The sequence below is a fragment of the Arvicola amphibius genome, chromosome 1 (assembly GCF_903992535.2).
Source record: "Arvicola amphibius chromosome 1, mArvAmp1.2, whole genome shotgun sequence".
In the NCBI taxonomy this organism is placed as follows: Eukaryota; Metazoa; Chordata; class Mammalia; order Rodentia; family Cricetidae; genus Arvicola; species Arvicola amphibius.
Genome location: NC_052047.1, coordinates 111,349,358 through 111,374,721, shown reverse-complemented (window position 1 = coordinate 111,374,721; position 25,364 = coordinate 111,349,358). Strand labels below are relative to the sequence as shown.

The following is a 25,364-nucleotide window of genomic DNA, read 5'->3' as shown; positions in this document are numbered from 1 at the left end:
CGGTCAAGTTGGAGGGCGCTCCGCAGAAGAGGAGCCAAGGCTCAGGGAGCGCGGGGCGCTGCTGACAGCGGCTCGGGCCACGGCGGCCGCGCCCCCTCCGCCCGGGGCCGGGGAGGGGCCAGGCGGGCGGGGCGGCACCGAGGACCGTGTGAAACTGAGGCCGGGGCTCGGGGGCGGGCGGGGCCGGGGGGTGTCGGCGGGCGCGGAGGCCGGGAGCCCGCACACGCCTCCCCGTGCCTCGGCCGCCGGCTTCAGCCGCTCCGCGCGCTGCGGCTGCCATGGGGGTCGCGGGCCGCGGTCGGCCTGGGGCGGCTCGAGCGCTGCTGCTGCTGCTGCTGCTGCCGCCGCCGCTGCTGGTTGCTGCCGTCCGGGGCCGCGCCGACCGGCCGCTGGAGGGTGAGTGAGCAGGCACGGGGCGCACCTGGCAGGTCGTAGGGCAGGGTCCCCCGGGTCCCTTCGCGGTGTCCCCCGCCTCTGGGAGTCCTCACCCGCCCGTCCTCACCGTCGAGGAGGCTCCTGATCTGGGCTGTTGACTTCTGCTCTTGTACCTGTCGTTTTCAGGGTTTCTTGAGAATGCTTGCTTACCAGATTGTCAGGGGCTGAGTGCAGTAGCGGGAACTGGAGTCTGGCGTCCAGTTGCCCCTTGTGTAAATAAGGGAAACTGAGGTCGGGCTCCTGGCAATTTGGCTCATTTTTCTCCTTTGGGGCTGTTAAGTTCTGCCAACTCCAAGATGAACTGCAGAGAGTTCTGTGAGCACTGAATAGCTACTGTCCCAAGACCGGGACTGTCGTCCTAAGCCTCCAGGTTTGGAGCAGCCACGCTCCAAACCAGTAGGATAGTCTGCTCTAACCGGACTTAAGTACTTTCAAAACTTTCGTTTTTATCTTCATATCCCGGAGCGGTGTCGACCCCGGAAATGCTTTGGCTTTGGTGGGTTGAGAGGATCTGCAGGGTTGGGGTTGGATCTCTGGAACATCATTCCTGTATTGCACAGCCTGAGAGATACTGTTTGCTCAGAGACCGAGCCAACTTTTACCCCCACCTACATCCCAAACTCTGAGAAGGCTGAGGGACAGCTGTCTTGGCAGTCTTCTGGAACTTTCTGGCCAGCCCTGCTCTTTGCTCCTCTGCTCTAGCAGGCAGTCTATGATATACTCGTGTGTTAGGCGCATGCGCAGTGCTGGCTTGGCATCAAGAACCTGGCTCCGTTGTAAGGGTACTGTGGAGAGCCAGGTGAGAGCGGACAGTGACAACCCTGTATAATCTCTGCTAGGATTGAGCTAAATATATGGGAGCACGTGGTGCGAACATCTACCCGACTTTAGGGGATCAGGGCTCACTTCCAAGAGGAGGCAGATCTGAAGTGAGTCTCGGAGGCCTTTAAGGGATGCTTGGGTGATTCCTCTCAGAACAGGGCATTTGGAAATGGGCCTGGACTTGGTGTGGTTTATCCTGGGGTGCCCTAGCAGTATGGGCTTTGGAGGAGTAGAGTGGGGCGGGCTGGTGGGAGATGACACTAGAGCCAGATCGCTCACAGCTTGGAAACCATACCAGGTGCTTGCTGTGTTTCTTTGCAGATGTGGACGAGTGCGCTCAACGGCTAGACGACTGCCATGTTGATGCGCTGTGTCAGAACACACCCACGTCCTACAAGTGCTCTTGCAAGCCTGGCTACAAAGGGGAGGGCAGGCAATGTGATGGTAAGTGTCTCAGGGCCCTGGGTAAGTGGGCAGCAGGGAGGCTGCCCCTCCTTGGCTCTCGTAGTTCACAGTTGGTTAAATGAGCACTTCTACCTAGGGTACTGCCACCTGCTCTTGGAAATGATTTTCAGATCCTCAAAGGGTTGGGGCATTAGTTCCTCCCCAGAATTGGATACAGTTTTATCTGGCTCCAAAAGGTTCTTTGGTGTAGCTTCTGGAAAAGGTCTTTTGGTTCTACTCGCTGGGAGAGCCAGACTCTCAGAACTGCAAGGATCCTGCTTCCCTGGAGACCAGGGACTGGAGTCCTGCCTTCTGCTGTCTTTGGAGGATCTATCCTGTCTGTGGTTTTGGGCTGATTGATTGGGACCTACTAGACTTTAGAATTATACCCAGGCACTGCATTATTTGAGTGACAGATTCACTCTGGAAAAATATGTGCAGAGGGAGAATTTAGCTCTTTGGTGCTCTAGACCTGAGGCCCTGAAGTCTGGACTCTGCCCACTGGGGACTAGTTCACTGTCTGAACCACAGATCATACTGAATGGAAAGTGCTCTCCCAAGAGGGAGCCAAGTTTAGCCATGGCAGGGCTCTTCAGGGAACTCTGGGTCATTTCCATTGCTCCTTTTATGGATGGAAACACTGAGGACTTGGGGCACATAAACACATGATTAGCCTGTGGGCAAAAATCACACCCTCGTCCCCTTTCTGTCCCAGTCTGCAGCTGCCTCTCTGGTTGGATAAGACATCCCCATTAAACTGATGAGAGGTGTTTGGGCTCAGCTCTGAAGCTTCTCCTGCCTCTGGACCCAACCTTGATGAGCATACTGGAGGCCTCTTTCACTGAGAGGTTTAAAATCTTTACAATTTGGGCTTAACTCCTGGTGGGAGTTGATCTGAATGCCCACAGAAACAAAATCTACATAGTGAGTGAGAAAGTCCTGTCTAAGCCCTTGGAAGACCGCATTAACTTCTTCAGGCAGGAGAAAACCTTAATGCATGTCTGTTTGGCTGGCATTTGATGACTTGACTAAGTATTCATGTCTTGATGTTTCAAATGATCCTGTCTCTGAGAAGTCCAGTTCTTGGTGTTGGATAGTATATAACACCCAGATGTAACTGGTGTGTGTGGTATACACTCATTTCTGGAGTTTGCTGCTCTTGTTTGGATTTTGAATTTTTTTTGTTTCTTTTGAGACATGGTCTCATGTAGCCTAGCATGGCCTCAGACATATAACCAAGACTGATCCTCTTGTTTCTGCCTTCTAAGTGCTGGGATTATAGGTGTGTGCCATCACACCTAGCTGTATTTTCTATTTATTTATATAAGATTTACTTATTTTATGTATTGTGTGTTTTGTCTACATGTATATCTGCATACCAGAAGAGGATATTGGATCCTATAGGATTACAGTTTTAGAGAGGACTGAGTCACCATGTGGGTGTTGGAATTGAACCCAGAACCTCTGGGAGAGCAGTCAATGCTCTTAACCACTGAGCCATCTCTTCAACCCCTTATTTATTTATATTTTTAATTATGTGTTTGCTTGTGTTTGTATGTAGGTATGTGCATGTGAGGGCAGGTGTTCTTGGAGATTAGACTATTTTTCTTTTACTTTTCTAAAACTTGTGGGTTTTTTCTTTCTTTTAAAAAATATTTACTTATTTGTTTATTTATTATGTATACAATATTCTGTCTGTGTGTATGCCTGCAGGCCAGAAGAGGGCACCAGACCCCATTACAGATGGCTGTGAGCCACCATGTGGTTGCTGGGAATTGAACTCAGGACTTTTGGAAGATCAGGCAATGCTCTTAATCTCTGAGCCATCTCTCTAGCCCCCGTCTTTGTTTTTTTTTCTTTTTAAGAGACTTTTCATTTAGAAATACTTTTAGACCAGAAAGGTTATAAAACCATGCAAAGCTCATGGATTTTTTTCGCTCATCTTACCCAATGTTGTCAGCTTACAAAAGCACAGTACAGTCACCCAAACCAGGAAATTAGCAATGGCACGATGCCATTTAAAAACCAAGCTGTGAACATCATTCAAACGTCATCAGATTCTCCCTGATGCTGTTACCGCTTCAGAATCCAGTTCCAGGTCCCAACCCACAGAGTCAGCATCTGTTCCTCTCGTGTTTCCCAGCTTCCACTCTTTCTTTGTCTCTCATAGAAACTGTTTTTGAGATAGGGTCTTTGTAGCTCAGGCTGGCCTCAAACTTTCTTTGTAGATTTCTTTTTGTGTAGCTGAGGAGATGATGCCCTCAAATTCCCAATCATCCTGCCTCCACCTCCCAAGGGCTGGGATTACAGGCATCGGACACCACCCCTGGTTTATGTAATATTGAAGGTTGAAATCAGAGTCTCATTAATGCTAGGCCAGCATCTCCAGCCATGACATCAATACTTTAAAAAGATTTATTTGATATGTACGTATGCTACACATATGCATGTGCCCGTGGAGGCTTGAAAGGGGTGACTGATCCCTTGGAGCTGCCTGATGTGGGTGTTGAGAACTGAACCTGGGTCCTCTGCAAGAGCTGCAAGTGCTCCTAATTGCTGAGCTGCCTCTCCAGCCCCAACACCGACACTTCCGATGAACACTGTGCTATGTTCATTTGCCTTGTATGAAGAGGCAAAGAATCGATAGAGCTAGGCATGGTGGCTGAGACAGGAGGATTGCCATGATTTTGAGTTCAGCCTTGGCTATACACTGAATTTAAAACCAGTCAGAAGAAAATGTATCATGTCTTCTCGTGATATGACTTGGTGGCATTGCAGGAAGGCTGTCACAGTGACCTTTCCAGGAAACCACATCAGCGATATATGATGTCACTACGTGCCATTCGGATGATGCTAATCATCACCTGGTTTAAGATGGTGTCTGGTGAGCTGGGCATGTGGTGCATGCCTTTAATTGCAGCCCTCAGAAGGCAAAAGTCTACAGAGTGAGTTCTAGGACAGCCAGGGCTTATACAGAGAAACACTGTCTTGACAAACAAAAACAAAAACAAAACAAAAAATGGTGTCTACTGGCTTCTCTACTGCAAAGTTACTATCCCTCCCATTTATAGTGGACACATATTTGGGGGAGCCAGGATCCTTCTTGTCCCTCAAGTCTTTGTTCATTGATGTTAGCCTCTGACTGTGGATCCTGTCTGTAGCAGGTATCACTGTGGTGTGCTGACTGTGGATCCTGTCTGTAGCAGGTATCACTGTGGTGTGCTGACTTTGGATCCTGTCTGTAGCAGGTATCACTGTGGTGTGCTGACTTTGGATCCTGTCTGTAGCAGGTATCACTGTGGTGTGCTGACTGTGGATCCTGTCTGTAGCAGGTATCACTGTGGTGTGCTGACTTTGGATCCTGTCTGTAGCAGGTATCACTGTGGTGTGCACCTCCTTGAGACTTCTCACTGAGCCGCCTATGCATCTCTAAACTGGGTTCTTTAAGGATGATCTGCCCCTTGCTTGCCCATCCATTCCTTCATTGGTTTTATAACATTGTTTATTTTCAGATTGTTCTGGCTCCAGCTGTTGAAAGCTCCTTCTTGCTGTTGCCTGTGTCATTTTTCACATCCTGTTTTTTTTCTTAGAATTTTCTAATTTTTTATTGTAAGCTCCTCCACACCTTCGTTATGTTTTCTGCTTGCCCTGGCACCAAACCCTTCCCACAGTGAGCTCTGGTCTCTTTGGTGGAAAAGGACCAGAGTATACAGAACCCAGGGCTGCCATTGTTTCAAGGGTTCCTCTGTGCACACAGTTAGCATGTCCAGGCATGTATACTGTTTATTCATTTTTGCTGTTGTTTGTTTTTCTGAGACAGGGTCTCTCTAGTATATAGTCCCAGCTGTCCTGGAACTTGCTGTGTAGACCAGGCTGGCCTCAAACTTAGAGAGATCCACTTGTCTGCCTCCTGAGTGCTGGGATTACAGGTGTGTATCACCTCGCCTGACTTATTTATTCTTTGTTCTTGTTCTTATGCATATATATATATATATATATATATATATATATTAAAAACTGTGGGTAGCGCTGACATTTTGAATTCTGTTGTCACTTCAGCCTTCTTCACTAGCAGTTTTTTCTTCCCACAGTAAGAAGCCAGCCCTTCCCTGAATGCAGGTGACAATGCTGTGGCTTGGGCAGTAGATGGGGCCACTGGCAGTGGGACCAGGATCTAACTCTAAGGCATGAACTGACTTTGTGGAGCCCATTCTCTATGGAGAGACAGACACCTTATTCAGCCTAGGCATGGAGTGAGGGCGGGGATGGAGAATGGGGGAGAGGGGTTAGTACTTTACCCATGAGTCTTGCTTGTGTTTTAATTTATAATATAGTTTTTTTTTTTTTTTTTTTTTTTGTGTGTGTGTGTGTGTGTGTGTCACGTATCCATTATATCCCACCTGACCCCTACACCTTCTGGTTACTTGTTTGTATTATGAACATAAATGGAATGTCATTGCATTTCTAAGAGTCAAGGCTGTGCCAAATTAGTCCTCAAACAGGTGCTGTGTCTTCTTGTTCCCCTCACCCTGCCCCATGATTCCTCTTTCTACCTCTTTCCCTCTTATCTGTGGTATCCTGTTTATTCTTCCTTTGTCTTTTGTACGAATAAACAAATAGATGCCTTCTTTCTTTTCTTCTTTCTTTCTTTCTTTCTTTCCTTCCTTCCTTCCTTCCTTCCTTCTTTCCTTCCTTTTCTTTTTTTTTCTGAGATGGATTTTCTGTGTAGCCTTGACTGTCCTGGAACTTGCTCTGTAGACCAGGCTAGCTTCGAACTCATAGAGATCCGCCTGCCTCTGCCTCCCAAGAGCTAGGATTAAGGGCGTGCACCACTGCTGTCCAGATGCCTATTTTCTTTTTATTAACAGCTTTTCAGATGCATCGTGTATATACCATAAATTTCACTGATTTTTTATATACAAATCAAAGGCTTGTAATAAATTGTCTGAGTTGTACAGCCACATATACAGAGTTTTCAAACATTGTACTTTCTCAGTAAGATTTACTGTGCACACTTCATTCCCAGCCCTCCCCCAGCAACAGCTAACCAGTGATCTGCTTCTGATACCTTCCTGGTCTCAGCAGCCGCTAACCAGCAACCTATTTCTAGCTCCCTTCCTGGATGCCTCATATAGATGAGCTCCTTGTGTTTGGATTATTGCTCTTAGTGCTGCTTTTGAAGCAGTTCTTGCTGTAGTCTTTATCCATATTTCATTTCTTTTTAAAAATCAGAGAATGAGTAGTCTGTGCTGCAGATCTGCCATGGACTTTGTTCTTGAGACAGAGTCTTGCAGGCTGTCCCCACACTCATCATACAGCCTGTGCCGGCTTCAAGCTTGCAACCTTTCTTTCTCTCTCTCTTTTATTGAAAATGTTTTTTTCTCACATAATATATCCTGATTACAGTTTCCCTCCCTCTACTCCTTCCATTTCCTCCCCACTTCTCCTCCCATCTGAATTCACTCCCTTTCTATCTTTCATTAGAAAACAAACAGGCTTCTTAAAGGATAATAGTAAAATAAAATAAAAATGAACACATTGGGATAGGACAGAACAATCAGAAGGAAAAGAGCCCAGGATAAGGCACGAGAAACAGATACAGATGCAGAGACACACTCATTTACACACTCAGAAATCCCATAAAAACACAAAATTGGAAGCCATAGTATATACTCAAAGGACCTTTAGGGTGAGAGGAGAGAGAGAGAGGAAGAGAGGGGGTGGAATATGAGACAAGGAACCCCAAAGATGCCATCGAGTTCCTTTTCTGTTGGCATCTACTGCTAGGCCAGCAGCCTACCCTTAAGAGTAGTTTGTTCCCCCCGTGAGATTCCCTTGAGCAAACTAAAAATTTCATTTGCAAGTGGTTATCAATTGGAGGTTATTCAGGATTAGGGATGGGAAATGTGTCCACATTGCCTTTCAGCGCCAGGACTCCATGTGGTGCAGACCTACCCGTCTCAGTCTCTGTGAGGCATATGTGTGTTGATTCTGTTGATTTAGAGGGCCTTGTCTTCTTGGTGTCTTCTCTTTCTGCCTCCTCTTCTGCAGGGTTCCCCAACCTCTGAGGGGAGGGATGTTCTCAGGTCTGTCATTTTCTGCATGTCTGCCTGTGGGTCTCTGGTCTCATTTTTGCATTCTTAGTTCTGTTCCATGATCTACTTATCCTCAGGCTGCTGTCCTAATAAGGACAGCTTTATAGTAACTTCCTCTGGATGTTTCTGAATGGCGTTAGCTCTTCTGAGACTCTTTATTCCCACGTAAACTTTATGCATGTTGAAATTTTGTATGCATGTGTGCTTTTTGATGTGTTGGATTTAACATATCCTAGGCACTCTTTTGCATTTTTTTTTTCATTTAGCAGTATATTCTATTAATTACTTCAAATCATTTCATAGCGATCATCTTCATTCTCTTTTAGAGCTGCATAGACTACATCAAGTGAATGTACCATGACTTAGGGTTTCTGTTGCTGTGATGGACACCATGACTGAAGCTATTCGGGGAGGAAAGCGTTTATTTGGCTTACACTTCCATACCATGGTCCATCCCTGAAGGAAGTGAGGACAGGAATTCAAACAGGGCAGGAACCTGGAGTCTGGAGCGGATACCAACCAAGGCCATGGAGGGGTGCTGCTCACTGGCTTGCTCTTCGTGGCTTGCTCAACATGCTTTCTTATAGAACCCAGGAAACTGCCCAGGACTGGCACTACCCACAATAGGCTTGGCCCTCACCCATCAATAACTAATTAAAAAAATGCCTTGCAGCTGATATTATAGAGACATTTTTCTCAATTAAGATTCCCTCCATCTAGATAACTCTAGCTTGTGTGTCAAGTTAACACAGGCTGTCAGCACATACCCAAGCCATTAAACTGCTGTCCTAAATATGAACTTTTAGGTTACTTCTAGTATTTTGTAATTTCAGAGAATACAACAGTGAATGATTAGCGCTTGTTTATTTTTCTAAGAAGCAGGGTGGCTGGCTACCAGGTAAATGCATACCCACGTCTCCTAAAGAAACAGTAACTACTGGATCGCCTCTCTTTTACTTTCCAGACGTGGATGAATGTGACAGTGAGCTAAATGGAGGCTGTGTCCACGACTGCTTAAACATTCCAGGCAACTACCGCTGCACCTGTTTCGATGGCTTCAGGTTGGCTCATGATGGTCGTAATTGTCTCGGTAAGAAAAACATTTGACCATAGCCGTTTTCCTCTCCCCACCCTCTAGTGTAGTGAAGAGCTGCGGGCAGGCCTACTTTTCATCCTGCCCGGCTCCCGCACAGCTAGCTTATGCCCCGAAATAACAACACACAAACTGTATTCATTTAAACACTGCTTGGCCCATTAGTTCCAGCCCTTTATTGTCTAATTCTCACATCTTGATTAACCCATTTCTAATAATCTGTGTAGCACCACGAGGTGGTGTCTTACCGGGAAAGATTCAGCATGTCTGACCTGGTGGCTGGCTTCATGGTGACTGCCCAGAGAGGAGAGGCATGGCGATTGCCCGAGGCATCTGCCTCACTCCCTTCTTCCCAGCATTCTGTTCTGTCTACTCCACCTATCTAAATCCTGCCCTATCAAAAAGCCAAGGCAGTTTCTTTATTAACCAATGAGAGTCCTCCATCACTCTAGCATCCTCTTTCTTTTTGAAAACTTACCTGGTACATTTCTGTCATCAGGGTACTGCCCAGCATGCACAAAGCCCTGCCTTCCATCTCCAATGCTGCAAAATCAGGCATAATGGTCTGTAATCTCAGCACTTAGGAGATAGAGGCGGACTGATAAGTAATTCAAGGTCATCCTTAGCTACATGACAAATTTGAGGCCAGCCTGGGCTACATGAGACCCTGGTTACATACAAAAAAAGACAAAAAGATATCAAAAGATCAGGGAAAGGTGGGATTTGGCCCCTTAGACATTAGTCTATGTGACAGAAAACTGGGTAGGTAAATTGCAAATTACTTTAGTCCAAGGGATGAGTGGCCATTGAAATTACTATTTATTGAATTTTCTTCCTTTCTTTCTTCCATTCTTCCTTCCTTCCTTCTTTCCTTCCTTCCTTCCTTCCTCCCTCCCTCCCTCCCTCCCTCCCTCCTCCCCCTCTCTCTTTCTTTTGGTCTTTCGAGATAGATTTCCTCTGTGACTTTGGAGCCTGTCCTGGAACTAGCTCTTGTAGACCAGGCTGGCCTCAAACTCACAGAGATCCACCTGCCTCTGCCTCCCATGTGCTGGGATTAAAGGTGTGTGCCACTACTGCCCAGCTTTATTAATTTTTCTGACATTGACTTACTGCCATTAATATCTTAGGTATTCTGTTGAAAGGATCCAACTATCCTTTAAGTATTATGTCTTTATTCTTGCCTCAGATATATTTTGGGTCATAGCCAGGAAGATTCCCATACTTTTTTTTTTTTTAATGAAAGACAAAAGCTTTCTGTGAGCATCCTCCAGGATTTCCACAAGGCAGAAACACTCCCTGGCACATCCCCCTGAAGTGAAGACTGCAGTGTCTCCACCAGTTCCTCACGAGAGCTCTAGGTCAGAACCTAGAAGTCTGGGAGGATGGTGCTGAGGTCACATAGAGTGGGAGGAAGCAGCACCCTAGGCGGTTGGCTTTGCTGGGCTCACACTGTCAGCCCTGCAGGAGGGCAGTATGCTGGTGACCCTTTCTGGGGCTGACCTACTGGCCAACTAAGGAGCAACTTGAGCCAGGCTCTGTATCTGGGGGACAGATAGACAGATCTTCCTTTATGGTGTGGTAGGAATGGTCACGTGATCAGCTTGAAGAGCCCTAGAAGTGCCAGAGAGGTGGCACACTTGGTAAAGTGCCTGCAGAACGCGTTTGAGGACCTGAGTTCAGATCCCCAGCACCCATATAAAAGTTGGCCATGATAGTATGCACTTGCAGCCCCAGCATTGGGGAGGCGGAGGCAGTCAGATCCCTAGAGTTCATTGACCAGATGACCTAGCCCAGTCAATGAGCTCCATGTCCAGGGAGGGACCTTGACTCAAAAATGTAAGTTGGAGAGCACCTGAGGAAGGCACTTGACCGTGATCTCTGACCTCACACACGTACACACGTGCAGACACCCACGTGAACACTCCTTCCCTCTCTCCAAATCCAGGCTGAACTTGTGTTTGAAAGGTTGGACTCTGGAGTGGGGCAGAGTGGAGAACATTCCATTTGGGATTCATCCCTGATATGACATTTCAGTATTACCTGGCATGAACCTTTCTTGTCTGTGCCCATGAGAGAGGCCATGTTTGAGTGCACAGGCCTGTGGGCTTCCAAGCCTGCAGCTGTCAGTCAGACATCATGGGTGGCTAGGGGTGCAAAAACTCCTAAGCAGGTAGCTCCTCAAAAGAATGCATCGAGAAAGAACCCTGTGAGCAGAAATAAACCACAATGAGTTGAAAATTCAGACAAGGCTTCAGTTTGTGGGACAGCATACACACTATGGTTTTGCTGTTACTGTTGGTTTGTTTTCCATCTTCGGAGGAAGATTTCCCTGTGGTTTGCTGAAAGTGTCATTTTGAGGGTTGATATCTGATGGCTGACCTGGCCATCACTGTGGGGAGAGAGCTCCCCGAGAGCAACAAGCTGGACAATCCAAGGTCTAACAACGCCAACCAAGGTTGAGTGGGGCTTTCTGAACAGATTTCCAGGCCTAGAGTCTTAGGCAATAACAGATGGTTCAGCTGAATGTCCTTGTCACCCACAAGGGACATGAATTCTGTGGAGACCCTAGGTGTCCACTGAGCATGTATGTAAGGGCTAAAGAATCCTAAGGGAAGGTAGTAGAGGACTGGGAGTATAGCTCAGTTGGGAGAATATATTTTTTTTAATTTCTAACATTTTATGTGCATTGGTGTTTTGTCTGCATGCATGTCTATGTGAGGGTGTCAGAACTGGAGTTATAGACAGTTGTGAGCTGCCATGTGGGTGCTGGAATTGAACCATGATCCTCTGGAAGAGCAGCCAGTGCTCTTAACCTCTGAGCCATCTCTCCAGCCAATTGGTAGAAAATTATATTAGCCTGCACAAATCCCTGGGCTCAATTTCCAGCACCCCATAAAACAAATATGGGGAACACGTGTAATTTCAGTATTCTGGAGGCAGAGGCAGGAGGATCAGGAGTTCAAGGTTATCCTTAGCTACATAGCAAGTTTGAGACCAGCCTGGACTACATGAGACCTGGTCTTAAAGAAGAAGAGGAGAAGCAAGAAGAGAGGGAGGAGGAGGAAGAAAGACATGAGGGAAAGCTGTCCGTTTGGAAGAGTAGGAGGAGCACACAGAGGGACTTCTTTGGGCCTGCACACTTTGTGACAAAATGCTTGTGGCAAGAAAGAACTCAAAGCCCAGATTCCTCTTGAGTGGCAGGTTCCTGTGTTTTCTGGGGTCATTCCTTCCCTGTGGCCAGCCCTGTAAACACATTAGCTACAAATATATCCGGTAGCATGCAGAGTACAGACACCTCTCAGCTCCAAGGCCCTCAGTGCCATAGTCTGGGAAGCAAATACATGGGACACAACACAACTCTTCCCTGCAGCCCACCCACCAGACCTCAGTTCTGAGAGGTTTAACAGTACCACTCCCTGGCCTTACCCGAGTCCAGCTACACTGATGTCTCTGGAGGATGTAGCCAGGCCTCTGGGGACTGCTACAAGGTGGAGTCTGAAGACACCCACTAGCTACTGACCCATGCTTGTCATGTGGGCACACACTGTATTTATTCCATCTCAGTGTGTCACCAACGTAATAACACATTGCCGATTGTTTGGAGAGGAGACTTAGTAAGTGGCACAGGGAATGGGGCCATTGTGACCCAGGAGAGCTTGCCCTCAGGCATGCCAGGGAGATGGATCTCTCCCGCTCGCCGCGCCCTCCCCTCGCTGCAGAATGCCTAGGCCAGGTGTCCCAGCATGGGCTTCTCTTCTGGAATGGGCTTCCTTCACCCTTTGGCATAGACGGGGCAAGTTTGTTAGGCTTCAGGGGATGGCTGCAGTCCCATCAGTTTAGGAGAACATTGCTCGCTAGTGTAGGAGGACCCGTGCCTGTAAGAACTGAAGCTTGAAACCAGATAACAGGCATTTAAATGTGAGTTTTCAGACTACAGACACACCCAGGATTCGGTGGTAGGCACGTGACTATTAAGCTGGAGCAGTGGTTTTTTTGTTTGTTTGTTTTGTTTTTTTAATCAGCTTTGTTCTTGAGCCGGTGTGCTATCTGAGGTTCTGAAAGTTTTCTTCTTGACTCTGGTCATCTGCTCTGTGCTGTTTGTTGCTCATGCACTGATGTTAGGAACACTAACCTGTCCAGTGCTTTACTAATTAATACGATTTTATATTGTATTATATAACAAAAACCTGTATGTATCTGCCAGGCGTGCACACTTAGTGGGGACCCACAAAGAGTAGCGAGAAGGCTCAGCGCGGCTGGGGCAGGGTCTCAGGCCATGGTGAAAGGAAAGGAGCAGTACTTCCTTTCTGCCAGTGTCTTCCCAGGTTCTGGGGACTCCTGCCCACTCCTCTGCTGAATCTTCCCTACTCCTGGTGTTGTTCTTAAAAATGCTACAGAGTCCCAGGCGGCAGCTGTAAGCAAGCAGCAAATGCTATGAAGTCCCAAATGGTGGTAGCAGGCCATGTGGCAGCAGACAGCGGGGCCCTGCGAGCAGCCAGTCCCAGGCAGAGAAGGCTGCAGGTCTTAGAGCGGTGGCCTGAGCAGTGGTGGCGGCCCACGTGGTGGCAGGCAGTGGGCTCTGGGAGCAGCCAGTCCCAGGCAGAGATGGCTGCCGGTCCCCGAGCAGTGGCTGGTCCCAGGCAGGGAGACACATGGCAGGCGGGCAGAAGACAGAGACATGGGTAGACATGACTTACAGAATGAGGTTGAATATTTATTCAGGGGAGTTATAAAGGGGGAAGGGAGGGTGGAGAGGGAGGGGGAGAGGGAGGGAGGGAGGGAGGGAGGGAGGGAGGGAGGGAGGGAGGGAGAGAGAGAGAGAGAGAGAGAGAGGGGGAGAGAGAGAGAGAGAGAGAGAAGCAGAGAAGTGGGGAGAGAGGCAGAGGCCTCTCCGAGAGGAAGATGGAAAAGAGAGTGAGCTCAGGCCGGAAGCTGAAGATCAGCCTGCCTCAGCAGATGGGGAGGGAATGGGCGTGGCTTGTCTCTTAAGGGGACAGGAACCAAAACCATAACACCTGGCACTGTCCAGAATTCTCTACCTCGCTTGCGCCATTCTGCTTTTCCACAGTTTTGGCTTTGGCCCTCTCATCATCCGTAAGCGAAAGATGTTCAAAGCTGTGCTCACACCACCCCATGGTGTTCACGTCACCCTATGGTGTTCACACCACCCATAGTGCTCATACCGCCCCACAGTGTTCACGCCACCCACAGTGTTCATCCAGCCCAACAGTGATCACACCACTCCACAGTGCTCATACTACCCCACAGTGCTCACAACACCCCAGTGTTCACACCACCCCACAGTGGTCACACTACCCCATAGTGCTCACACCACCCCAACAGTGCTCACACCACCCCACAGTGCTCACACTACCCCACAGTGCTCACAACACCCCACAGTGCTTGCACCACCCCACAGTGCTCACACTACCCCACAGTGCTCACACCACCCCACAGTGCTCACACCACCCCACAGTGCTCACACCACCCCAGTGTTCACATCACCCACAGTGTTCATGCCACCCCACAGTGTTCTTCCAACCCCACAGTGCTCACACCGCCCCACAGTGCTCATACCACCCCACAGTGCTCATACAACCCCACAGTGTTCACACCACCCCACAGTGTTGTCTGCCCATAGTATCCATCTGCTCCCTCATGTCTGCTGGGCCCTCACACTTCAGCATGTTGGGAGATCTCTCTCTGCCTTGGGGGAAGGGAACAACAGGTCTCCGTTTCTGTTTCTGAGACCGGTGTTAGTCTTTCTAGAAAGCCTCCTTCCTGTCCTCCAAGGAGCACTGAAAAAGTGACAATATCCCTGGGGTATCTTGTCAACCCAGCAGTTTTCTCTGTGGCCTCTCCAGCTTGCCCCAAGGGCAGCTGCTCTGTTTCGTTTCTACCCACAGCACTGGTTTGGACTGTCTCGGGTGCACCGTGCGCCAGACCCTAGGCTTTCCCCCATCTCTACTGCTGCCTTAGATTTCCCAGAGAGGGGGCCTGGCTGTGTGACCTTAATCTATCTTCCTGAATGTACCTCCTGTGACTTCCCTCCACGTCTCCCAGGCTCCAGCCAAATGGCATGACTCACTGCTATCCAATACACTCCTAGCTCAAAGCTTCCCAGCCTCCAAGCAAGGGGAGGGCTCTGGCCCTCCAGCCTGGAATCTCTCTTCTCCAGGTTTGTAACTGAAGGACTCCTAAGGGCCCAGCCCTTGTCGGCTTTTCCCACAAAGGCCTTGTTGATAGCACACAGTCATGTGCCCCCTCCCTTCTTCCTCCTGTCCCACCCTCCTCTTATCTTAGGACCCATTGAACAGCATTTTTTTTTTTTCTGTCCTGAAGGCATTCTCAGGAAGCTAAGCCTTATCTTGCCCATCTGGCCCTGTGCTCTAGAAAGTGAAGGTGTTCCGTGGTTTTTAATGAACCGATTATTTTGTGTTGTCCCAGGGGCTTGTCTAGCTGAGCCCCAGACCCCTGGGGGCTGGACGAACCAACCACCAGCTCCTTTGGTTCAAGAGGGTGTCTCTTAGCAGGAATCCCTGAGCGCCCTAGCTGGGCGGGGTTTTGAAACAGCCGTGGCAGTGACTCTTGATCCCTCTTTCCTTCCAGATGTGGACGAGTGCGTGGAGAACAATGGTGGCTGCCAACACACCTGCCTCAACATCATGGGGAGCTATGAGTGTCGCTGCCAAGAAGGTTTCTTTCTGAGTGACAATCAGCACACTTGCATTCACCGCTCAGAAGGTACCTCGGCCTGGCTGAGGGTGGGAGGCAGAGTTATCAGAGCCCCCCCCCCCCCACACACACACAATGACTTTATCAGGAAAGCAGAGTGTTAGTTTTGGAGGTTGGGGACAAGTCCAGGATGTGCTGGTAGAAGGACATAGCTCTGTTACCTTCATCTTCATCACCTAGCAACGTGACAGTCTGTGGGATCTCAGGTCCTTGCAAACTTTCACACCCTCTGATCCTAATCTCTAAATAGAGTGCTTTTCAGACACCAGAACATGGTTCTGGAGAAATTAGGTGTATTATTTGCTAAGTTTTTCAAAAGGACGTTGGAAGCCACAGCACCAGTGCAAGCCTGCCCCTTGCTCTGTGCTGGGGGTGGGGGCGGGAGTGGGAGCTGGACCCTCCCCCTGGGTCTAGCCTCTTGCAGCCTCAAGCCACAGCAGGCCCTGCTCTGAGTTTTGTATTTCTTGCCTTCTATGCTTCTAGGGCTCTGTGTTTGTGTGTGTGTGTGTGGTGGGGGTAAGATTCCCCTCTCTGGACTAGAGTTCTCTGTATTCCCTTTCTCTCGCCCATTTAGCCATTACCTTCCTCTGATAGTCTCCCTGTCATACTCTTTGCTTTGAGTTTATGTCCTCTATTATTATTTTTAAATTCCCATGACTTTGACAGAGTCTTGAGAGGGAGAGGCAAGAGCAAGTAACTAATCAGTCAGTTCTTTCTTTCTTCCTTTCTCCTCCTCCTCCTCCTCTTCCTCCTCCTCCCCTTTCTTCTTTCTCCTTCTTCTTTTTGAGTTTTTTGAGACAGGGTTCCTCTGTAGCTTTGGAGTCTGTTCTGGAACTTGCTCTGTAGACCAGGCTAGCCTCGAACTCACAGAGATCTGCTTGTTTCTGTATTCCAAATGCTGGGATTAAAGGCATGTGCCATCACCGCCCGGCTTCTAATCAGTTATTTTTAACTGCATGTCATCTATTTAATTCTCTGCTTCTTCTTAAGCCACATAGGCACTTCTTAGTGGTTCTATTTCTATGGTGTTACAGCTGCCTGTTTTTAGATTTGGGAGCCCAAATATTAGGCAATTCATTTTAGCATATGGTTTATGGATTCCCACATCTTAAGAGTGAAGTCTCTTTAAAAGTTCTTCCATTATTTAATTACAAACTTACTGTTTCTCATGGCTTTAGTGGACTTTTCAAGGTTTCCTCATGGAGATGATTTTGCCCCATTTTCCCAGAGTGTGCCTTTGGTTGCACTCAACTAGAGCGCTTGTCAGAGAAGCCTGGGTGGGGCAGCGGGTTTGACAGCTTCGTCACCCAGTCTCAGTGCTCACGTGTGTGTGTCGGGGGGTGTGGGGGGAGTCAGACACACTGGTTCTGATTTCTCCTCTTGTCAGCTGTGGCCCTTGAAGGGTAGTGATGGCTTCTTTCTTCCTGCTGGGGTCTCTGGATCCTGGTGGCATTGAATGGTCTCACAGGAAGTCAGAACTGGAGATAGGAATTATTTAAGGAGGCAGGCAGAGAATGACAATCTCAGAGCACCTCTCCTTTGCTGTGGCTGAGGAGGGAGGCAATGACCTGCTGGTAAAGCCATCGCCTCAGCACCCCCAGGATGGACTCCACCCACCCACAGCAGCTTGCAGCGCTTCCGGTCTCCTACTTACATTATGTTCCAGACCCTTGGCGCAGTCTCCTCTCCTCCTACAAGCCCCTAGAGGCTTCTCAGAGCAGAGGTGAACACCAGTGTGGTTCTTTCTGCGAGCTGTATTAGAATTCTAGCTCTTCCCCAGTTCAGACATTCTTGGGTCCCCTGATGAGTACTTAACACGAACATAGATGTCTGGAACTGAAACCCAAATCCAAGAATTGCCTTTGTGGTCTGGAAGTGATCTGATTGTCTGTTGTGTTTCAACCTGACTGCTGAGAAGATTCCTGCCAGTGCAAGCCAGCAGGTTACAGCAGTGTGCAGTGGGGACCCCCTTTCACCCTAGGATTTCATTCTTTCAACCAAACGACTTCTAAACAATCGTTCCTTAGGACTCCCTCCTTCATGTGTACAGTATCCTTCTGGACACTGTGTTCAAGTAGACCTTAAAATCCACAATGGAAAGCGGGTGAAAGGGAGTTAATGACACAGGCTAGCATTTTCTATTGCTACTGCTTTTTTAAAAAAATATTTACTAAGTAGTTTTCAATAAGGGGAACTACTAGCTGATTTTGATGGAAACTCAAGCTACAGAATTTTTGTTAAAAATCTTTAGAAAGCCCAGAGCCGTGATAAAGAGAATGTGTGTTTTCACCCATGTAATGGAGGGTGGGCTGGGGAGAAGCATCAACCTTAGCCCGCCTTTGTTCCTATTCAAGGGTGCTCAGGCTCTCAAAATGAGCATTTCTCTTTTGTCTTGGCTGCTCTGAGGGTATTTGGATAGTGTACTGATGCCCTGGCCAAGTTGCTGGGAGACATCGGGGCCACAGGGAAGACTGCCTTCAGCAGTGCATATTTCTCATTTTATATATTTTCTGTCACATTCTCAAGGAATAGTCTTATTTTTATAATAATAATAATCATTATTATTTGGCTTTTGAAGACATGGTTTCTCTGTATAGTCCTGGCTGTCCTGGAGCTTATTCTTAGACCAGACTGGCTCCTTATTCTGTTTTAAGTTTCCAGAAATATCCTACAGTGGAAGCCTGGCCAGGGAGCAAAAGTTTGGGGAATCTCCATGATTTCTGAGCATCTTCCCTTTGGTAAATCCTTAGCTTTAGACATGACTACCAGACCAGGTCCTAGGGGAGTTAGGGCCCTGGCTGGCCTTCCTGGTTTGAATCAGATCCATCTGCCTCCTCTAGCTGTGGCCATATTTTGAGTTGGGGTGCTGGGAAGGGTTTTGGGGGTCACCTCTTAAAAAGCCACCTGCATTTTTAGAGCTTTCTCAATCCTCATCACCTCCTGGTGACTTCAGGCCCAGTTTGCTATGAGGGGACACCAGGGGCAGTCTCTTTGTGTATCCTGATGACTTCTTGTCTTTCGTATGAAATATTTCTTGTATAAATGAACTCTGGGACAGCAAAGGCCACTCTGTAAATGCCTTAGGCACATAAACTGAGGGAGAGATCTAGAAGGTGAAGGGAAGTTGTCTGGGGATGGACTTTCTGTGGGCTCTTACCCCTGGATTTCGAGCACTGTTAACAATTACCTGCAAGTATCACCCTGCGTCAGTTACTTCAAATGCTCCACTGACCCAAAGGCAAATACGAGGCTTGCTGCATCTTTTGGGAGAGGGAAGGACACTCCCTCCGTGGGCAGCTCTCACCTCTTGTGCTGTTTCGGTACTGGGGTGTGAATGACATCTTCATAAAGGACCAGCCAGAGCGGAGAGACTGTTGCAGAAACCCAGTGCAAACCTCTTTCTCTACTACTTGACAGCAACCCTTGGCAGCAGCCTTTGAATCCCAGCAGCATGAAGCAGACTGTGTGTGGGGTATACAGCTCAGAGCTGTCAGACAGAAACAAGGTGGTCTTTGGGCAGACCCAAGAGAGTAGAGGATGCCTTCACTGCTGCCTTGTCTTTTGAGAGAGAAATGTCTTTGGAAGCCATTGTTCCCCAGACACGCAGGCAGAGAGGACACTCCCTCACTTTATTAGAGTCTATGGTTTTAGGAGTAGAATACAGAATAGTATTCAGTCCTAGTGAAGCCGAAGAAGACCTTCCAGAACTCAAGTTTAAGACAGTCCTACTTCTATTTAGAAAGTCTGGTGGGCTTTCTAACCATTGAGAACCAAGCCCCTCCCTCTTCCAGGGCTGTTTCAGAGTTGTATTACACAAAGGCCAAGAAAAAACATGTGCACGCATCCTTTACTAATGCAGTCCTGACTGGGAGGACAGCAGAGGCTTATGCTTGGGTTTGGGACCTAGGCAGCACGGTCTCTGTGAGCTGGTCTCCTCATGAGACAGGCTGCTGATAAGCCCACGCAGACGCTTCTGCTGCTGCTGTTGTACCGTCATTCCGAGCAGTGGTCCATGACCCCCTCGGCAAACCTCTGTCTCTGAAAATATTTACATTATGATTCTTAAAATAGTAAAATTACAGTTATGAAGTAGCAATGAAAATAATTTTATAGTTGGGGGTCACCACAACATGAGGAACTGTTAAAGGGTCTCAGCGTTCGGAAGGGTGAGAACCGCTAATTTAACTGCTGAGCCATCTCTCTAGCCTCAGCTCCTCTTCTTCAGGAAAATTTGAGGCATTGCATCTCTTAGGTGACAAAAGAAATCTTTCATGTCTCTGTTAATTGTCCCAGCCTGATTTTAATACATATTCTTTTTATTTATTTATTGTGCGTGTGTGTGTTTGTGTGTGTGCACGCCTGTGTATACCCACAGGCCATTGTGAAGGTCAGAGGACAGCTTGTGGGGATTGATTCTCTCCTACTGTGTAGGTTTCAGGGATAAAACTCAGTTGGTCAGGCTTGTTGGTAAGCGTCCTTTACCCACTGAGCCATCTCAGCAGCCAGCCAGTCTTTAAAAAGTGTGGCTGGGGTCATCTGGGTGGTACAAGCCTATTAACCCAGTACCTGGGAGGTAGAGGCAGGAGCATAATGAGTTGTAGCTAAGTCTGAACATAAGTTCAAGGTTGGCCTGGGATATTAGGAAGATCCGGTCTCAAAAATAAACACGAATGAGATATGGAGCCAGTAGGGATCCCGGAGGGCACGCCTGTGGCCGTCCCCGCGTCCATCCTTGCAGATCTCTCTCCTGTGTCACCTGCTCCATGTTGTTGTCTTGCAGAGGGCCTGAGCTGTATGAACAAGGACCATGGCTGTCATCACATCTGCAAGGAGGCCCCCAGGGGCAGCATTGCCTGTGAATGCAGGCCTGGTTTTGAGCTGGCTAAGAACCAGAGAGACTGCATCTGTAAGTACAAACTGTCACTTGGCTGAGGTGGGGTCAGAGAAAGAACCATTAGGCAACCACAAGTCAAGGACACAAGAGCAACCTGTAGGAGGCCTGGGATCAAGCTCTGGCCATCAGACTCATAACAGGTGCTCTTGCCTTTTGTGCTCTCACCAGACCAGTAAGGTTTTTTTACTTTGTTTTATTTTTTTCCTTTTTGAGACAGGGTTGTTCTGAAACTAGCTCTGTAGGCCATGCTGACCTCAAACTCACAGAGATCCTCCAGCTTCTACCTCTCAAGGCTGGGGTCAAAGGTGTGTACCCACTACCACTCAACTCTTTTTTTTAATTAAATGTCTTTTTAAGATTTCAATGCTTAAGCACTGTTTGTTATAACATTTGAAGAAATTTTTAAAAAGTCACATTCCTGTGATTCCCAACACTTAGGGGGTAGAGGCAGGAGGATCAGGAGTTTAAAGTCATCCTTGGATACTTGCTTTAGAATGAGTTAGATGGCAACCTAGGCCACATGAGACCCTATCTCAAAATGCCAAGCAAAGTGGGGGGAATATAACCCAGGATCACATAGTATAGCTGGTTCTTTTTTTCCATATTCCTATTTAGTCATCATTCATATGGGTGCCCAAATTTTACATAGGTGTGATTATAGCACAAATATATAATTAGTTATTTTAAATTAGAAATATTACATATGTAAAAAAGCACTCAGAGGCATGTAGTGAAAACCTGCATTCCCCCTCCTGTTTCCTTTGCCAGAGGTTTTCCCTGTGTGGCTGGCCTGGAGCTCAGAGAGATCCACCTGCCTCTGCTTCCTGAGTGATGGGATTCAAGGCGTGCCTCCTCCTCTGCTGCAATCACATAGTTTTATAGTTGACTTTTTAAATTTTATTTTGGCCCACCATCAGTGCTTTCATACACAGTCTTCATAATTCTTGGATGATGTTGCAATCACTGTGTGCAGAGTTGCCGTTTCCTCTGGCTACCTTCCCTTGTAACCAAACCAGGTGAACTTTGATGAGAGCTGCCCTAACCGAGACATGCAAATTAAATATTGTCAGTTTGTTCCAGACACGAAGTGCCTGAGAATTTCCAAAAGCCCTGGGTACAGCAGGGATAGCAGGCACACCTCAGCAGAGAGAGGGAAGCAGAGGCCAGAGTCCTTGGTTTAACTCCCCCCACATAGTGAGTTCTTCCCCACCCAGCCTTCCTATCTCCGACTCCGTATACTTTGCTTGAGTCTTGTCTTTGCACTCCTGTGGTTTATTCTGTGACATGGTGACACTGCATGCACAGACACGGACAGTGTCTGAGTGGAAGGTCTTTCTCGAGTCAAGGTCGGATGTGCACTACGTGCTCAGATCCTTGCAGAGCAAAAATCAATTTTGGGGGGAAGCATGGTGGTACACACCTTTAATCTCAGCACTTGGGAAATAGAAGCAGGTGGATCTTTGTGAGTTCAAGGGCAGCTTGGGCTACACAGTGAGTTACATAGGTCAGCTACATAGTGAGACCCTGTTTTTAAAAGTGAAAAGTTCTTTGGAAACAAACCTAGCCCTGGGAGTGGAAACCTCAGTGCTTCATGTATTGACTCATTTCCATCTCAGTGACTTGTAACCATGGAAACGGTGGTTGTCAGCACTTTTGTGAAGATACAGCTGAAGGCCCCGTGTGTAGCTGCCATCCACGGTATAGGTTGCACGCTGATGGGAGGAGCTGCCTTGGTAAGTGATTTTCCCTCATTCCAGCAGAAGGTTTGTCTCTCAGCCTGCCCACCCCTACCCCAAACGCTCTTCTTAACCTTAACCCTTAATAGTGTTTAGCCGCAGATGCACGTTATGGCTAATACCCAAGGCCCCTTCACAAGCTGTAGTAGGAGGGGTCTACTTTTGGGTGGGAGTCCCTCTCTCTTTGCAGAGCTCTTCCTCCTCTCATGGACTGGGCTGTTCTGAAAGCTGGTATTCTAGAGACCTGGGCAATGTATTACGAAGGAAGAGGGTGACAGAGGCTAGAGCTGTCTGTGTATGACGGCCCAGCGACCTTTACAGTCAAAGTCTGCCCTGCCTTTCAGACACGACCTTGCTGGCTCTCTTGGAGTTCTTTTTTTTTTCTGAGAGGGTTTCTCTGTAGCTTTGGAGCCTGTCCTGGAACTTGCTCTGTAGACCAGGCTGGCCTTGAACTCACAGAGACAAGTCTGTCTCTGCCTCCCCATTGCTGGGATTAAAGGTGCATCACCACAGCCCAGCTCACTTGGAGTTCTTATCCTGAACCGAGAATTCTGCAGTCACCCTGAAGCTTGTATTTCCTGGAGTCTCTTTGGCCGGTGCATTATATTCCCAAACTCTTTCTATACTTAGTATTTGTAAGGGTCTTCGGTCATTTAACATGCTGTTTCCCAGAGCGCCATATAATGGCTTGTTCTTATGGTGTGGACATTCACACGTGTCATTGCTCACATGTTTCATGCCTGAGATTGCAGCAGGAATGGTTGCTCGGAGAATGAGTAATTTGATCGTTCAGCCTGACGAGTGTGGTTTTGTTTCTCTTGTAGAGAAAGAGGGCACCATCCTGGAGGGGACAGAGAGCAATGCCACATCAGTGGCAGATGGAGATAAACGGGTGAAGAGACGGCTGCTCATGGGTATGAACCCTCTCCTCCTTGGCCCTGTCATTGTCCCCGTCCCTGTCCTGAGTTTAGAGCCCGCGTGTCCCAAGGCCAGCTGGATTGGGATGAGCAGCTTCTCTGAATCCAGGATACGCTTTGTTCTCTTTCCCCAAACAGTCCTTTAATCATACTCCAAACCCCCTGGCCCTGTGCCATTAAATAATCAGGTTAGTGCCCTAGCACTGCCCAACCAGCTGTGAGACGTGGCAAACCTCAGTGAGACTCTCCCCATCTGTAGGTCTCTCTTTAAACAGACGTAAGGGCTAGGGATGGAGCTCAGTCAGAGTCTTTACCTAGCATGTACAAAGCCCCTGGGCTTGACCCCCACCACGACATAAACTGAACTTGATGTCACAGGACTAAAGCCATAGTACTCAGGAGGTGGAGGAGGAGGAGGAGGAGGAAACCTTGTCTGAAAATAAATAAATGTAAGGTAGGAAGAGTGGCATGCAGGCCGAGGCTGCCCATTCATTTCCCGGCTGCTCAGACCCGACATAATCACACGGAAACTGTATTAATTATAACACTGACTAGTCTATTAGCTTAGGCTTCTTATTAACTAGCTCTTACATCTTAACTTAACCCATTTCTCTTATTTTATATTTTACCACAAGGCTCATGGTTTACTGGTAAGGTTCCAGCAGGTGTCTGTCTCCACGGCGTCTCTTTGACTCCTCCTACTCTCTTTATATATCTCTTCCAGCCTGGCTATATTCTGCCCTGCCATAGGCCAAAGCAGCTTTATCTATTAACTAATAGGAGCAACACATATACAGAAGGACATCCCACATCATCAGCACACGCCCTGGCGCTTGGGAGGCAGAGGCAGGCAAATGTTTGTGAGATGGAAGTCATCCTGGTCTACAGAGTGAGTTCCAGGCTAGTCAGGGACACATAGTGAGACCCCAGCTGAACAATAAATAAATAAAAATAAATAGAATGTAGTGAAATATTTTAGGGTTATCAGGAAATTCAATTAAGATAATAATATGAGGTCTTCAAGATGGCTCAATAGGTATGGATGCCTGCTGTCAAACGTGGTGACCTGAGCTTGATCCTGGGACCTACGTGGTGGAAGGAGAGGAAAGATTCCCACAGATTGTCCTCTGACCTCTACACATGTGCTCTGGCACATGCACACCTACCTACCTACGTACATAAATAGGAATAATAGATTTTTACAAAGATAATAATATGCAGAAGCGCCCAGAGTGCATCCAGGCTGTGGGATGCAGTGGGTGGCCATGGGACCCAGCTCTCTCCTCTCTGATTAGCCGTGGTGGCAGTGTTCTGGGCAGCCTCCAGCTTCGCATGGCAGTTTGTCTGTCTTTGTGCCCACCGGCCTCCCATCTGTGACTCAGTCACTGTTAGTGCTGGAGGAGCTGAATGGAGAAGAGTGGCCCTTGGCTGGGGGGCATGGGACCGTTGGCCCACAGCCCTGGCAGTCAAGAGAGAAGAGCCCCACAGCCCCACAGATGAGGGAGAAGAGGCAGTGGCCACGGGGACGGGGCCAGGCAGATCTTTCAGCGCGTTATTATGGAGATTTGGTTTGACTTAAATAAAACTGTTCATCTAATAGCTAGTTTGCTAGTCAGATAAGATATTGACCAGCCGTTGATTACCAAGCAGGGGCCCTTTCTGATCTCTTGCTGCTTGAGTTTGAATCCCTAGAAGCCTTTATTTGGGAGACAAGAGGAAGCAGGTGGCCCGAGGAATCCCATGGTCAGCCAGTCTAGTCAAATCCTGGCCAGCTCCTGGTTCAGCGAGAGAACCCTGCCTTAAAATATAAAGCAGACAGTGCCAGAGGCAAACACACAAAATAGAGCTCTGTCCTCCATGCTTGTGTGCCTGGGTGAGCAGTGCGCACACACACACACACACACACACACACACACACACACACGCACACACGCACTTCTCCCATGCCCTTAATATAGCTAATCAAAATTTAAGTCAATATTAAGTGTTTACATTACTGTGAGCACCTACACACAATGCGCCCAAGTCCTGTGAACTGCCTTCTTATTCTTCCTTTGATTGCAAACAGGAGAGCTGTTTTCTGAAAACCACCCACCGGTTCCTTTTCCTTTGGGAGTCTTTGGCAGGGTTTTCTAAAGCCCTTCTCAGCGTGCTCAGAGGCAGCAGCACTTCTCAGCTCTGTTCTCTTCTCTG

At 48.0% G+C, this 25,364-nt stretch overlaps 1 protein-coding gene across 3 annotated transcripts in view; it reads left to right on the top strand.

Moving 5' to 3' along the window:
• The first annotated feature begins 278 nt into the window (after positions 1 to 278).
• Scube2 (signal peptide, CUB domain and EGF like domain containing 2) overlaps positions 279 to 25,364 on the top strand; it is a 73,327-nt gene continuing 48,241 nt past the window's right edge. For all 3 annotated transcript variants that reach the window (XR_005285691.1, XM_038332502.1, XM_038332494.1), the window contains exons 1-7: positions 279 to 396; positions 1,579 to 1,701; positions 8,761 to 8,886; positions 15,499 to 15,633; positions 20,405 to 20,530; positions 22,135 to 22,251; positions 23,079 to 23,168. Coding sequence is in view for 2 of the 3 variants with exons in the window: in XM_038332502.1 (XP_038188430.1) it covers positions 279 to 396; positions 1,579 to 1,701; positions 8,761 to 8,886; positions 15,499 to 15,633; positions 20,405 to 20,530; positions 22,135 to 22,251; positions 23,079 to 23,168 (835 nt within the window). In the remaining variant the exon portion in view is untranslated. The remainder of the gene's footprint in view (positions 397 to 1,578; positions 1,702 to 8,760; positions 8,887 to 15,498; positions 15,634 to 20,404; positions 20,531 to 22,134; positions 22,252 to 23,078; positions 23,169 to 25,364) is intronic.